General features: G+C 35.4%; 1 protein-coding gene across 1 annotated transcript in view; it reads right to left on the bottom strand.

Annotated features, from left to right (window-relative positions):
* Positions 1-262: 262 nt before the first annotated feature.
* The window catches only part of MAN1A1 (mannosidase alpha class 1A member 1), a 147771-nt gene continuing 134471 nt past the window's right edge, over positions 263-13562 (bottom strand). Inside the window, exons 9-12 of the mRNA XM_064649663.1 lie at positions 10950-11169; positions 9989-10161; positions 4477-4592; positions 263-3813 (exon numbers count right to left, since the gene is read on the bottom strand). Of these exons, the coding sequence (XP_064505733.1) occupies positions 3687-3813; positions 4477-4592; positions 9989-10161; positions 10950-11169 (636 nt within the window). The 3' untranslated portion in view covers positions 263-3686. The remainder of the gene's footprint in view (positions 3814-4476; positions 4593-9988; positions 10162-10949; positions 11170-13562) is intronic.

Here is a 13562-nt window from a genome sequence, read left to right as displayed (position 1 = left end):
CCCGCTTTTCATCAGTAGGCTCACTTTCTACCAAAAGGCAGTTGGTATGTTGAATTTTATTTGACAAAAAATTCTAGAAACTTACTTCAGTGGTAGAAATTCTGTACACTGACACTAATTAAGAATAGCATCTTAACAAGTACACAGAGTACTGATCTGCTGACAAAAACTTGTGAGTGTAGCAGCCAAACCAAACTATTCAGCAGATTCCTGCAGTTACTTCTGAAACACACTGAAGAAAAACGATAACAAGTTGAACAGATATATTAAAAGACTTTATTCACAATAGAGAAATTTTTACAAATATAAGTTCTTAAAAATTAAGCATCTTGATCTATTATGTATTCCATAATTTGTTTATATAAAGATGAAGACTAAATGGAATATGTACAAATCAAAATCAATTTAAATACATGATAGAAATGGATATGTATGAAGTCACCATAGAAACAGTGAGCCATTGAGCATTGCAAAAATCTGTGTACAACCAACACATATGCAATACTTATCTCACAAAAAATCAAAAATTATTTTTCCCCCCATGAAAAAATATGGGTGCCATTTAAACTGATCTACCTCTTATGACTTAACATATACAGATTTAAATGCCTTATCATGCTACAACAAAATGGAATAAGTATGGGCAGTGTGTTTATGCAAAGATAACGTGTCCATGTCCTTGTCCCTATCTGTGTGTCTCCTCCCTCCCCCCAATAACAAGCAATTTCTTTTGCTCTTATCAATGACTGGGAACACAAAGTGATCATTACTAGCTACTTCCATGCAGCTAGTTAAGTGAATGGAAATAAAATGCATATTATTTCAGCAATCTAACAAGCAATGGTAAGTGTGGACTGTTTCAAAATGATTGCTCTAACTTTGGTGTTTTGGGGTTATTTAAAAAAAAAAAAGATAAATCAATATATTCTCAGTTTATGAAAATTTTTTTTCTTACAGTTGGCAGATCTACACGTTGTACAATCTTCTCGTCTACTTACATTAGTTTACAAAAAGTACAGTATAGTGCAGTTTGTACATACAACCTGAATACCAATACCAGTCACATCAAATTTGTGCTCTTTCAAATCATCATAACTCCCACACTGGAAAAAAAACATATGAAATGTCTGTATGACAAGGAAACAGTCGTGATGCTTCTATTTAAGTACATAAGACCCAGTGCATACACAGTTGTGGGTTTGAAGCCTGCTTTTTGAAACATGAAGAAGACCTATCTGGTTCTCCGCAGTCTTCTCGTTAAGTATCAGCAAGATCACTAGAAACATCTGGGGGAAACAACCTCTGGTTAAGAAAACCACAGAGAAGAGGCTTACAAAACGCACTTTTCAAAGACTGTTTTTGTCTGAGCTGTTGCAGTTATTTAATTGAGAGGAGGCCTATAGCAGCACATGCATGTGGTAGGCAGCAGCAGCAGGTGACCTAATAAAGATACCTAAGAAAAAAGTAATTATTATTATTTTTTTGGTTAAAGACGGAAGAGAATTTTTGGTTTTGTTTTTATTCCACAGCAATAGTTTCTCTGTGGTACTTTAGGGGGTGGAAAAAAAAATATCTCTCTTATAAATACCATTTCCAAAGAAATACAATAAAAGTATAGTCCTCCAACAGTACAAATTCTGGAGCATCAAAATCAGCAGAATTCTGCTTTTCAACAGAGGAGAGAGTGAAGACTTCATCCTTGCTTGCTTGGTTTCAGAAAACTACTGTGACATGAGGGAATCCATACTTTAAAATAGAAAATAATAATTGAAAAAAAGGCAGTAAAACAAAAAGTTTTGAGTCTATGTGCTGGCTCCATGAAGCAAGCTTTACCTGCAGATGCACATCCATTTCTATCCCTTCTCCCAGTGCTGCGTGGCCCAGGCTCAGAAGGGTGATGGAAGGATCAGCATTATCTAGCCTTGCCCCCTGCATAAATGTCTTTGGCAGCTCATGTGGCACATGCCATCTTCTCCGTCTGCAGGGAAAGGAGAGAGGCAGTGCTGCCTGTAAAGACTCCAGAAGGTGAAGTCTATGGGTCAGCTTCCAGCGGCTATATATAAAAATGTAATTAGTAATTTTTCCTCCTGGCTTCTACCTAAGAAAATGTCCCTTGCAGATCTCTATTAGTATAGAAAAAATGTAAATCTAAAACGCAAATGTTACTGCCTAAATAATTGTGCTCCCTCAGCTCACATGTCCAGCATTGCTAATCGTAGCTATCTTACTAAATACCATTAAATATTACTGTTCAGAACCATATTTGTTTTGCTGCAGTCAAATCAGGGAATTATGTACTTTCTCAGAATGAGAAGCCAGGTGTTTCCTACCTGAAATTTATGAGAATCATCCTGTCATTAAATGAAGACATAGGTAGACTTAAAAATCATGTTAACCACTTCAAACCAGACTTAAATAAAACCAGGAATTAATAGTGTGTCATTTCTTTTTCCCTTTGGTGATACCACAAAGCAAAACATTTTTTGGCAAAGTTGTTACCTTTCTTAGTAAGCCAGTCCTCTGCTCTAGGGAATATGTTTAAGCACATTGCATTTCTGTTACTTAAGACAGTGCTGTCAGAAAGTTTTCGTTCCATGCAGTGTAATTTCCTCTCTGAATGACTTATCTTCTTTTGAGGAGCCAAGTTTTCTTCAAGGCATCTTAATATCTAGCTTTGTTCATATATATACATTAAATTGCTTTGTGACAAATGACTATCAAGTCTGGTGCCAAATCTGAACCTATCTAAATGTTTGCTAAAGTCCTAGAGAAACAAACAAATTGTCTCTGATATAATTCAGCTTCCAGGAAAATGTCATTGAGTATTTTTTTTGCCAACCAATCAAATGAAAGCTACTGGACTAAATATATAAAGAAGGTTAATATTCCCCTTCTTAGTAAGAAATGACTACCTTATTTTACTCCATAGTAGCTTGACTAAACACGTAAGAATAACACCACTTAGAAAAGGGAGAAAACAATTTATTCTATTACAATATTCTAATCAAAACCTGAAAAACTAAGGTCTGCTGACTAATGTGCTAAATTCATAAAAACTAGTTCAGTCTAACTTCAACATATACTGCAATTTCAGAGTTGTGTCCGCATGAGATGAAAATACCCCTATGTAGACTTCATTGACAATGAAATACAGACACTTTACCAAGTAATAATAGACCCGCATAAGAAGAAGCTGTCACAGTCACAATATTTGTCCTGGATGAAACAAAACCAAATTAACATAGAACAAAAAAAAAATAAAAAAAAAAAAAAGGAAAAAGCTTTTTATACTTAATTCGATATGGCTTTTTGCAACATGGCAAAATATTACAGCTTAAAGCATACATCTCCTCACAGAGGAGAAAAGAATTTTGCAGTCAAATTAAGAGTGTAACAGGAAACGAGTAACATGCAGACTCTCTGCTCTTTTTGGCCAAGATGACACTGCAGCCTAACAGAATCTGTGGAGATGTCTTATTTCTCTTCTAAAAAGTTATTCATCTGGATTTGAGGACTGAGGTTTTATCATAATTAATTTGGGTCCATTATTAAATATTTACCGTTAAAGAAAACAGACTGCAAAACACTTGATTTAAAAATTTAACTCAGGAATTTAAAACCAAATTATGTGCCCAAGTCCTGGAAAGAAATATAAGGAATGAAACAAAGTATAACTTAATCTTCATCTATTTCTGGTTTTCTTCTTTATTCCCATCATCTTTGTGAAGAATAGGGAGAGGATGAGCCTCTGTGTTGAAAACCCAATGTTCAAATGGAAGAAGATCATCTTCAGAAAACAGCAAATACAGGTACCTGGCAAGAAAAAAAGCAGGAAATTTGACCACATCTACAAGTGAAACTACAATAGTTTTCTGGAAAACATATGATACTACATTTACTTGAGTATTAAATTTTCTGTTGAAATGGCATGACTGCTTTTTTTTCTGGTCCTTGCAACTTCTTCTTGCACAGCAAAAGAAAACAAGTGAGGAAACCAAGCCAAAACTTTGTTCATCTCACTAAAAACTTAGGAAACGATGACAGATAATGAAATCTTTTTGTTTTTTTTCTTTTAACAGACCCTGGGAGCTTTCCATGGAAATTGACTTCTTTTTCTCTTTCTACAGTTTTCAAATGAAAAGTATGTAATACAAGCCTGATAAGTCTAGTCAATTTATTTCATTAGTGTTGGCATATATAATTAGATCCTATCAAAGATAGAAGATGCAATTTCTCAAAGACTATCAAGTACCTTTATCAGAAGTAAAGACAGTTTCCAGAAGTCAGGGAACTTAGCTTATTGACATAGATGGGGAAAAAAAAAGGCAATTTGGCTTCCTGTCACCTAAGAAGAGCTATGCTATTCCACTCAGATTTTGTTATGTGAATGTCAAGGGTACTAAAGATAAATACTTATCTGTAAAGATGATACACACAACTACTTCCCATTAATGAAAGTCAACTTTCTTAACTTACTTGAGTGTCTCTGAAAGGAAGAAACTTTGCTGCACATCATCATGGCTTTCATGATTGTTATAAACATCTCTAATGCCAGAATAGCCACCGTCTACTCTGCAGTGTTTTTCCAGTGCCTGAAGCAGGGGAAAAAAACAAAACAGTAGTATTAACAAAATGAATCATCTATCAGTTTTTCTTTGTTTGACAATAAAACTAGCCAAAAACAATTGTCACAATTTTTTTGATAAAGAGCTGAAAACTAGATAAAGCTCCAGATAGAAAAACCTCTTTTTTTAAAGTCACATACACATGTGTCTAATTTTACATTTAGGAAGAGAAGCAAAATGATAAATGCATAAAAAGAGAACACAAACCAGCTTTCAGAAGGAAAGACATAGGGGTATGAGGATGTAAAGACATGGATTTTCACTTATTTTCTTTTTCCTCTTTTTAATAGGAGTAACAATAGTCTTTCTCTGCCAAGCTTGTCTATCAGCCTTTAGAGATCACATTACATATACCTTTCTTGGTCATATTTTAATACTTGAAAATGACTGTGATAGAATTTAATACCATCCTAAAGATCAGTCTCTTCCTTATCACCTGCAAATCCCTTTAAAATAAGGAAAGGTAGCTCTCCATTTTGTATGCAAGTTGTTTGGCTTCTCTTTGCAATTATTTCAGTTTTCAATGGGAAACACTGATATTAGGCTGTGACTGAATTTCTTTACTGCAGTAGCTGTGTTTTTCTTTGCTATGTTTCTGAAAAAGCTTTGTCTGTTACACAGGAGATGGAAAGCCAGTATGTGGCTGGATTAAACATGTTTTAGCTGTAACAATAACTGTGTTTTTCTGTAACTAGTTTCCAAACTCTGTATTCAATTAAAAGGTGTAAAACAGATGACTGATGCCTATTTCACAATAAAATGGACGACCTAAAATACAATTTCTTTTCTGCCCACAGGAATATCCTATATTTTGAAGGAGATTTATAATTCTGAAGGAGAAAAAAGATCAGATGAAGAGTGTTCACAGAAGGGCAAAAAATATGTATCAAGTGCCAGAACTGTAGAAGGTATATACAGTTAGACTATTTAACAGACTTTAACTTTTCTTTATTTTAGATGGGTGTTTGCATGAGAAAGGTTGAAACCGTATGTCTACGTATGAGCCATAACTTCTTTAAATGTACAGCTATACAATACCTTATTTGAATATTAGTTATCACTACTTTGTTTAAAAATGTTAATTCATTTTTTTCTTTACAAATTACCTATTTAACAAGGCCACAAGTATTCTTAGCCTCTTAATTCTTCTCAGTCTGTTTTATAACTCTCTCGTATCATGCAGTATAATGGAGGAGTTAGGAGAATCTAAGATGATTATATTTAAAACAACTCATTATTCAAAAACAAATCTAGAAAATGGTATTTTACCCTAAATGATTTCTCATAATGAAAATGATGGTAAGGATAGTGGATTACTACATTCACTCAGGACCATGCTACTCTGAAACATGATGTTTGCTCTGGAGATGGTATTGGAGTAACAACTTTCAGGCAGAAGTACTTGGGGCTTTATTCAACCCCCAGTAGAGAGCCAGAAGGTAACTAGTTTCTCTGTTTCTGAAGTTACTACTAATATCACTGAAGTGAGTACATGTAGATTTTATTTAGAGAAAGGTGCTGCATTTCAAAACACACATGGCAAAAAGAAATGAAAAGGCAGAATGTATGTCTAAAACAGGCAGAATAAGCATTTTTTGATGAAAGATGGGACTAAAAGTCACTAATAATTACTGAGGTATCCATCACCTTCCCCTGCTCTAAAGACTGCTAGAGATCTGTGTTTTGCTATGAGTAGATATCCTAAACGTCCTTGATTTTGCTGGAGTCCCTGTAGCTGTCTGCACACATTTAGCTTGCATGTCAGGCTCTTCATAGTTTTCACTGGAGACTATGCTGTCTATTGTATATTTAAAAGGGATTTTTCTTCAGGAGAGATCCTTTTAAAGTATAACAGCCTATCTGTCTTTTCTTATGTGTCTTTAGGTTTTTTCATTTTCCTGGATACTTTTACTAAGTGACAAATAATCTTAAGTTTAAACAAGTAATTTCCCCTGGCTGGTACTCCTTCCCTCTTGTCTACTTCAACCTGCAATGAATTCAAAATGCTGAATCTGTCCCTCAATTTTCAATGTCAAACACAAGATGGTGTTTTTCAAGGCGCAGCAGAAGGAGAACCTGAAGGATAAGGCTATTATGCAAGGAAATAATCTCCATTCTAAACAGGGCAATGTAAAATAAAAGCAAATTGCATTTGCTGTTTATGTGCTCTTAGAGTCTTGTTTGACTTCACTGTAGGGATACACCATAAAGGTACCAGAACACACTGCTGTGATGTAAACCAAGGGGTTAACTTGTACCATGTCAGCTATCTGGTGCTATTTGCTTGGTGCAAATATGACGCATCTTATCTTTCATAGCTACTTTCCATGTAATTAAAGCACATTCACCAGCAGGATTAGTAGGATGAAAAGACTCTTGGTTGTCAACCTCCTTTAACTGGCAGTGATGGGCTTTTGTGCCCCTCACCTGCAGTTTCAGAGTACAGTGATGTTCACAGTGACAGGGGATAGTGGTGGGCAGGAAGAAACAATCAAACACATTTTAAATTAGTAGTTCTCAGAAAACGAGGGTGGCTAAGATCAGTTATGCTAAAGTAATGGAAAACATCAAGCACAGTGAAAACTGGCTGACAGTCTCAAACGATCATAAAGGGGAAAAAACAAAGGAAGTGCTACAAATTTAAAATATGTGCCACATTTATAATGCAGAAAGGGAGGCTTTCATGAGCTAAGCTGATAAAACCTTTCTGACTCAGTAACAGTGGATATTACTGGTGGTCATAACTGAATTTTCTCCAGCTGCTGAAGTACATACAAAATGAACCTGGACTAAAAGCAGCAAAGCAAGTTTACAAAGAAAAAAGGGAGAGACTATAGCATATTTTTAGTCGACAAAAGTTAGAGAGACAAAAGTCGGAGAGTTTAGAATCATGACTCTAGAGCAGCCTCATTTTGTACTACAAGGGTAAGGGGAAACAAACCTAATGATTTCTTATTGCCAGAGTAATGACTTGAAAATGGACATGAAATACCTGAAGAACAACTTTTTTTGGGCAAAACCCAAATGGCCTGATTGTTCCCTCTTTTTCCTTGTTTCAGTCTCAGGTTCTGTTTCGTGCAACAGGTGCTGGTAATTAAACCAACTACCTCCAGTGGTTGGGGACTTCCCCAAGAACAGAAAGGGTGAAGTTACATGCTCTCTGGGGCAACATTAAGGAGCAAGAGAGAGCAGAATTTATGAAATAGTTGTGGTAAGCTATCATGAAGTGCTGGAACAAAAAACATTATCAAGTGGAGCTGTAGTACTATAAACATCAAGGGAGAGGAGGAAAGAAAAAAAATTGAAAAATATTTTAAACCTTCAACTGTGACTGTATAACTTCTGTGAAGCTGTAAGATTTCTTTTTGTGAAACACACAACTGCACATTAGGACAGTGGAAGATGGGCCCCCTGCAGAATGGGACCAGCTGCATCTCCCCCACACAGGCTGTAATCCATTACATTAGAGCCAGATGAGAGTAACCACAAGAATGTTAAACAAGGAACACATGGGGAGTGCTAAGAAGGTAAACGAATGTACAAACCTGAAAGAAACACAAACAAACTAAACCAACAGGGTAAAGAATAATAATGAGGAAAACATTTCAATTGTTTATAACAGTGTTATCAGTGTGGGCAGTAACAATGAGTCAGGAAAAACACCTCCTGGAGAAGGAACATTTGGAATTGCTGAAGCCTGGTGGGATGACTTCCATTTATGACTGCCAATTATAATCTGCCTGGGAAGATTCCAGTAATAAAATGTGTGCCTATGGGTGGTGTTACCAAAGAAGAAAGTAAGGGAACAGCCCTCTAAATTAGAGGTTTTAAAAAAACAATTGCTTTGGAATCATTAACTCAGAAGCATAGTGTTTCAGGGCCACAGAGCCAATACCTGAGAGAGGCAAATATAATGCCCTAAATTAACTACAGTCTACCTAGCTGAATAGAGTGCTCACTGCAGATACAGAATGACTGTGAATATTCAAACAAGAAGTTTGAGAGTATAAGTACACTTAATGCTATTAGTCTTTTTCGCAAAACAGATTTTGCCTTTAATTCTTCAAGAATATCTGATTACTGAACTTGAAATGCCTTTTTTTTCATAATGCTCAAAAACATTTGCACAGCATTTGCAATACATTCAGTATCTCACATGGTGAATACTGAATACATTTACAGATCTTGGTTGCTGTTGATGGAGTCATAACCCAGTACGAGCTCTCTAGTGGAGTCCCTCCGGGCACAAGTCTACATGTTCTAGCCTTAGTATAGAGCAACCTTCTACAACTAGGAGTGTAGGCCTCTCCAAGAAAGTTGTAATCATACACTCATATACTCCTAGAAGCAAGAGGTGTTGGGTAAACTGACAAAAAAAACATTTTTGAAATCCTGGAAAGCAATATCTCTGCACAAGAGAGGTTGCTGTGGAAAAAAATACCACACAGAGGTGTGGTGGTTTTTTTTTTCCTTTTTTTTTTTAATATATTTTTCTTAATTATACAGAGCCACAAAAATAATATCCTTTAGCTTCCTGTATTTCCTATCAGACCTCATATAATTTAACATGGGTAACATCAATGTGAGGAGAAAATAAGTGAACTCTGTAAGTGTAATAGGGACCCATACCTGGAGGATGAAACATGGTAAATCTAAAGGCTCTCATCCCTAGCAGTAAGAGTGATTAACTACTGAAATAAGGGAAACAATGGATTTGGCAAACTAATTTTTGCCGTATGGACTAGCTGCCCTCTTGGAAGGCTTGGGCTAGACAAACACAAAAGAGCTAGATTCAGCATTACTGGTTGAAGATCAACTGCTAGTGGGACACAGAAATTTAAATCTAGAAGAGATTGCTATCATTTATGGAGTTTTGTCCAGATGACCTAAGCTTTTTGAAAGTCACCCAGTTTTTAAGTGTTCAGTACTATCTACTTCTTCATCCTGGCCTTCATCACCTTAATTAAAATCTCCTTCATAAAATTACTGTTGAAAATATATTTCATAAAACTTATTTCCATGCTGAAGGCTTAAATCTGACACACACCTGCACTTTCCATTCACATGCAGCAATACTCAACATCTTGCACAGTACGTGCAAATGTTACTCTAATCCTAGAAGCATTTAAGAAGGAGAAATCACAAGGTATTTTTCTATTATGCAATACCAGCAGTAATTTGCTTTTTGTCAAAATGATCTTAGTTAATGTATTAGTAAATTAATCTCTGGAAATTTGAATTGATATTATTGATTTAAAATAAATATTTACTCTCCAACTGCTAAACAATATCTAGTTATCATTCAATAGCTCACTTAACAAGATGTTAAGATTTAACATGAAAAAAGTCCAATGGAACATTACCTCAACAGCTTCCCATCCCCATTGTCTGTACTTTGGATCATGAGTGAGCCGCCACATGTACATGTAGGTTTCTATGACTTCTGGTCGAAGGATATAGTATTTTTCATTTTGTCTTGTAGCAATGGCCTCAACACCACCATCAAATCTGAAGGCTTCTGGTCCCAGTTTCATGCCTAGCCAATATAAAAACACAGGCTAAAAATAAAGGTTTCAAATTATGTAACATACCAAATCAACTAGCCTTTTATGTGGCACAAATCCAGGTTGCCCAAAAGGTAATTCATGAAAGATACTGCAGCACATCCTGTTTTTAATATTTTGTAAATAATTCAGAGTAGGAGAGAGCTGTTCTTCACCAATGCCTTAAACAGGGATTACAGTTTGAACAGTGATGCTAACATTTGCATTCTGGAAGACTTCATATAACTAGCAACACGTGAAATCTTGCTTAAAAGATGAGGATATTTACTTTTCTGTATCAAATTGGAAAATACACTCTGGGACCTGAAATACTGCCAGGGTTATTTCTATAAGAAGACGAAAGAATCCAAAGAAATTTCCTGCACAGAAATCCACTTTCTTTGTGCAATTCTATTGTTTGCAGCATTGTATCAACAAAATTGAGTGTAAAATAGTTTTTTTGTGCATAAAATGTGATTAACAGCTACACTGATGCATAAATGAACAGGGTCCCTCTCTTATTTGTATTCAGAAATTGGCATAGTGAAAAAAGCTGTCATATTAATTACTACAGTGAGGAGGCACAACTCAGGTGCACAGAAATTATTTATAAAACAGAGCATCCTTTTTTAAAATTACTCTTAAAACAAAGCAGCATTTGCTCAAAAAAGATGAATAGTTCTCACTCTGCTACAATTTTCATTCAGGATTATACAAAAATACTGATGGCTGCCTTCACAAAGTCAAGCTGTGAAGCTAAACTCTGCAATACAGTACTCACGCGTACGATCATAGGATTCATGGCAAGTCCTCGCAATTTCAGCACCCAGCTCGATGTGATGGCCCGTCTTGTCACTGGGTGCTCCATCTGCTCCGAGAGCAAACATGCCTCCAGCAAAACAAGTGAGATGGCCCATCTTGTGTTCGAGCAGTCCACCCTTCCACTCAGCGATGTACGTCAGCCCCCCGCCTGATTTTCGGATGAGATGGGCCTCTATGGCCTGCAAAAGTACATGATTTCAAAACAAAGGTACCAATCGGTAAAGTGTGAAGGACAAAGTTGTCTTGTGTGTTGGCTATTTTTGCTCCATATTGCCTTTGCTTATAAAATAAAATGGATAACATAAGGTAGCACAATCAGAGTACAGCCAAACCAATGCAGATTAGCATATATCAGTAATAATGACTAATTTTGCTAAAACTGTGAACAATTTACATGGTACATTTTATAAAAATGTTGGAAAGACCTACAAAATACAATTCAATTTTTGAATTATTTTCTTTCCCTTTCTACTTTGAGCAGTTTCAGATAATTTCACTTTTAATAGTAATTAGCCATCACTTGAGTTCTGTGTTTCCCATTTTAATTCTGACTTAAAGGATATGGTTATTGATATAATTTCATGTAAACTATATGCAGACATAACTCATATTCAAAACACTTGACTCAGTGCGTGCACTGAATGATGTCAGGCCTCTGAGTCTAGATGGCATTCCCAAAGTTCCATGAGTTTCCCCTCCCAGACTGAAATCCTCTACTTATCAATAAAGAGTAGGGTCTCACTGAGATTTCTGGAAAAAAAAAATCTAAGCAGAATAAAAATATACAAATCTAGAGAGAATTAGAAGTTGGTGATGCTAGCAACATATGGTCACTGATTACAAAATCCAGGAAAGCAACCTTCCCTTGTGGGAGGAACAGAATTAAAACAATAGAGGAGATGCAGAAGAGCACGTTAATTAGAAGTCCACAAAGAAAGTAAGCTATTACTCTTTAAAGGGTAATGGAGAGGAGATAAACAATGCTATCATGCATTCAGTTATCCAGCAGTGCTCTGGTTGTTTTATTGAAATCATAAGATACAGAAACAGTACTCAACATACCTTATACAAGAAAATAATACATTAATAAATATCAGTACAGGCAACTATTAACAAAAAATGCCAGGATTTTTTTTAAGTGTTATAAAGAGAAAGTAATGATTGTATTCACTTCTTCTTACTTGAAGATTTGCAAAGGTTGTTTCTATAAGCACAGAAAGTCTTCTCTGAAATAGAAGCATCAGGAGAATAATTGTACAACTTTGATGTACTATTTTTTTCTGCCAAGAATGTCACATTGAAAACTACACTTTGTTTTCCACTAAAATTAGTGCAAAGCACTTAGTAGGGATGTTTTCTGCTGAGATATAGAGTCACTATTAGCTCAGGAAACTCCTCTATCCCTTTGTTTCCTCCTTGATTGTATGTTTTTTAGTGCTAGGTACCTACTGGAAAGCATACCTAAATTTTTAGCAGCAGTAAATAGTGACGATTCCTGTGCTTTAAACAAATCCTGCTTTAAACAAATCCTGCATAATTCAACCTATAAAAAGAGGAATTATACATGAAGGGGGAATGGTGAGAAAACACAATAATTTTGTGGGAATTAGCTTTCAGACTACTTAAGCATTCTAAAAAATAAGCTACCTAAAACCAAGTTCAGAAAGGAAAAACTTTAATTACATTTCATTCAATTTTTCAGCATGGTATGTCCCATCTCACCAAAACAACAATTCTGGCAACAGGTGATAACTCAGTTAGCTGTTGGGTCAGAATTTATTTAAAAACCAAAAAATTAAAAAAATAGACTGATGATTAAATTTACTATATTGCATTTTTTTAAAGAAAATAATTACTGCAAGACAGAAAGAAGTAACTGACAGAAATAACAGCAGTGACGCACTTTTGAACAATAGTAACTAGACCAGAGTGGATTCTTGTAGTACGAAAATGGATTTTGTGATACCAATTAGTCATTGCAAGTTTTTGCCCCTCTTTTGGCTCAAGCTTAAAGCTCAGGCTGAAAAAAGACAACTTCCACTTGAGAAATTTTAAAATTATTCTAACAAATGGGTGTTAAGAAACTAACAAATTGATGTTGATTGATGCCAAGAATGTCACAAAATAAAAATATATTTCCAATTTAAGTATTCATGTTTCGTTAAGCAAATCATCTCAGTTTTATAAATGGGTCCTATTAAGAACTAGTACATATGTCTATTAAAAGTTATTTTATTATGTAACCATCTTACTTAAAGCTATTTTTATTAGGTAGTTATTTGATATATTACAGACTCTCAGACTACCTTGTCATACTTTGTAAAATCATGGGTCCCTGAGTGCTAGATACCAACGTATATGCCTTTATTAATGGCATGCCAGGTCACTAATCATTTTTACCTAGACATGAAATCTGAAGTTTAACAGTCGGATGGAAAGGTAGGGTTACATTCCCATAGAGAAATGCTACTTGGTATCTGCAGTGCTGTGGGTGCAGTTTTGGCAGGGAAATACAGTGAGTAAAACAAGTTATTATAAAAGGACAATAGGTAGTATGGTGACAAAGATCCAC

Source organism: Pseudopipra pipra, chromosome 3 (genome assembly GCF_036250125.1).
Source record: "Pseudopipra pipra isolate bDixPip1 chromosome 3, bDixPip1.hap1, whole genome shotgun sequence".
Lineage (NCBI taxonomy): Eukaryota > Metazoa > Chordata > Aves > Passeriformes > Pipridae > Pseudopipra > Pseudopipra pipra.
This window is presented reverse-complemented; position numbering and strand designations above follow the sequence as displayed.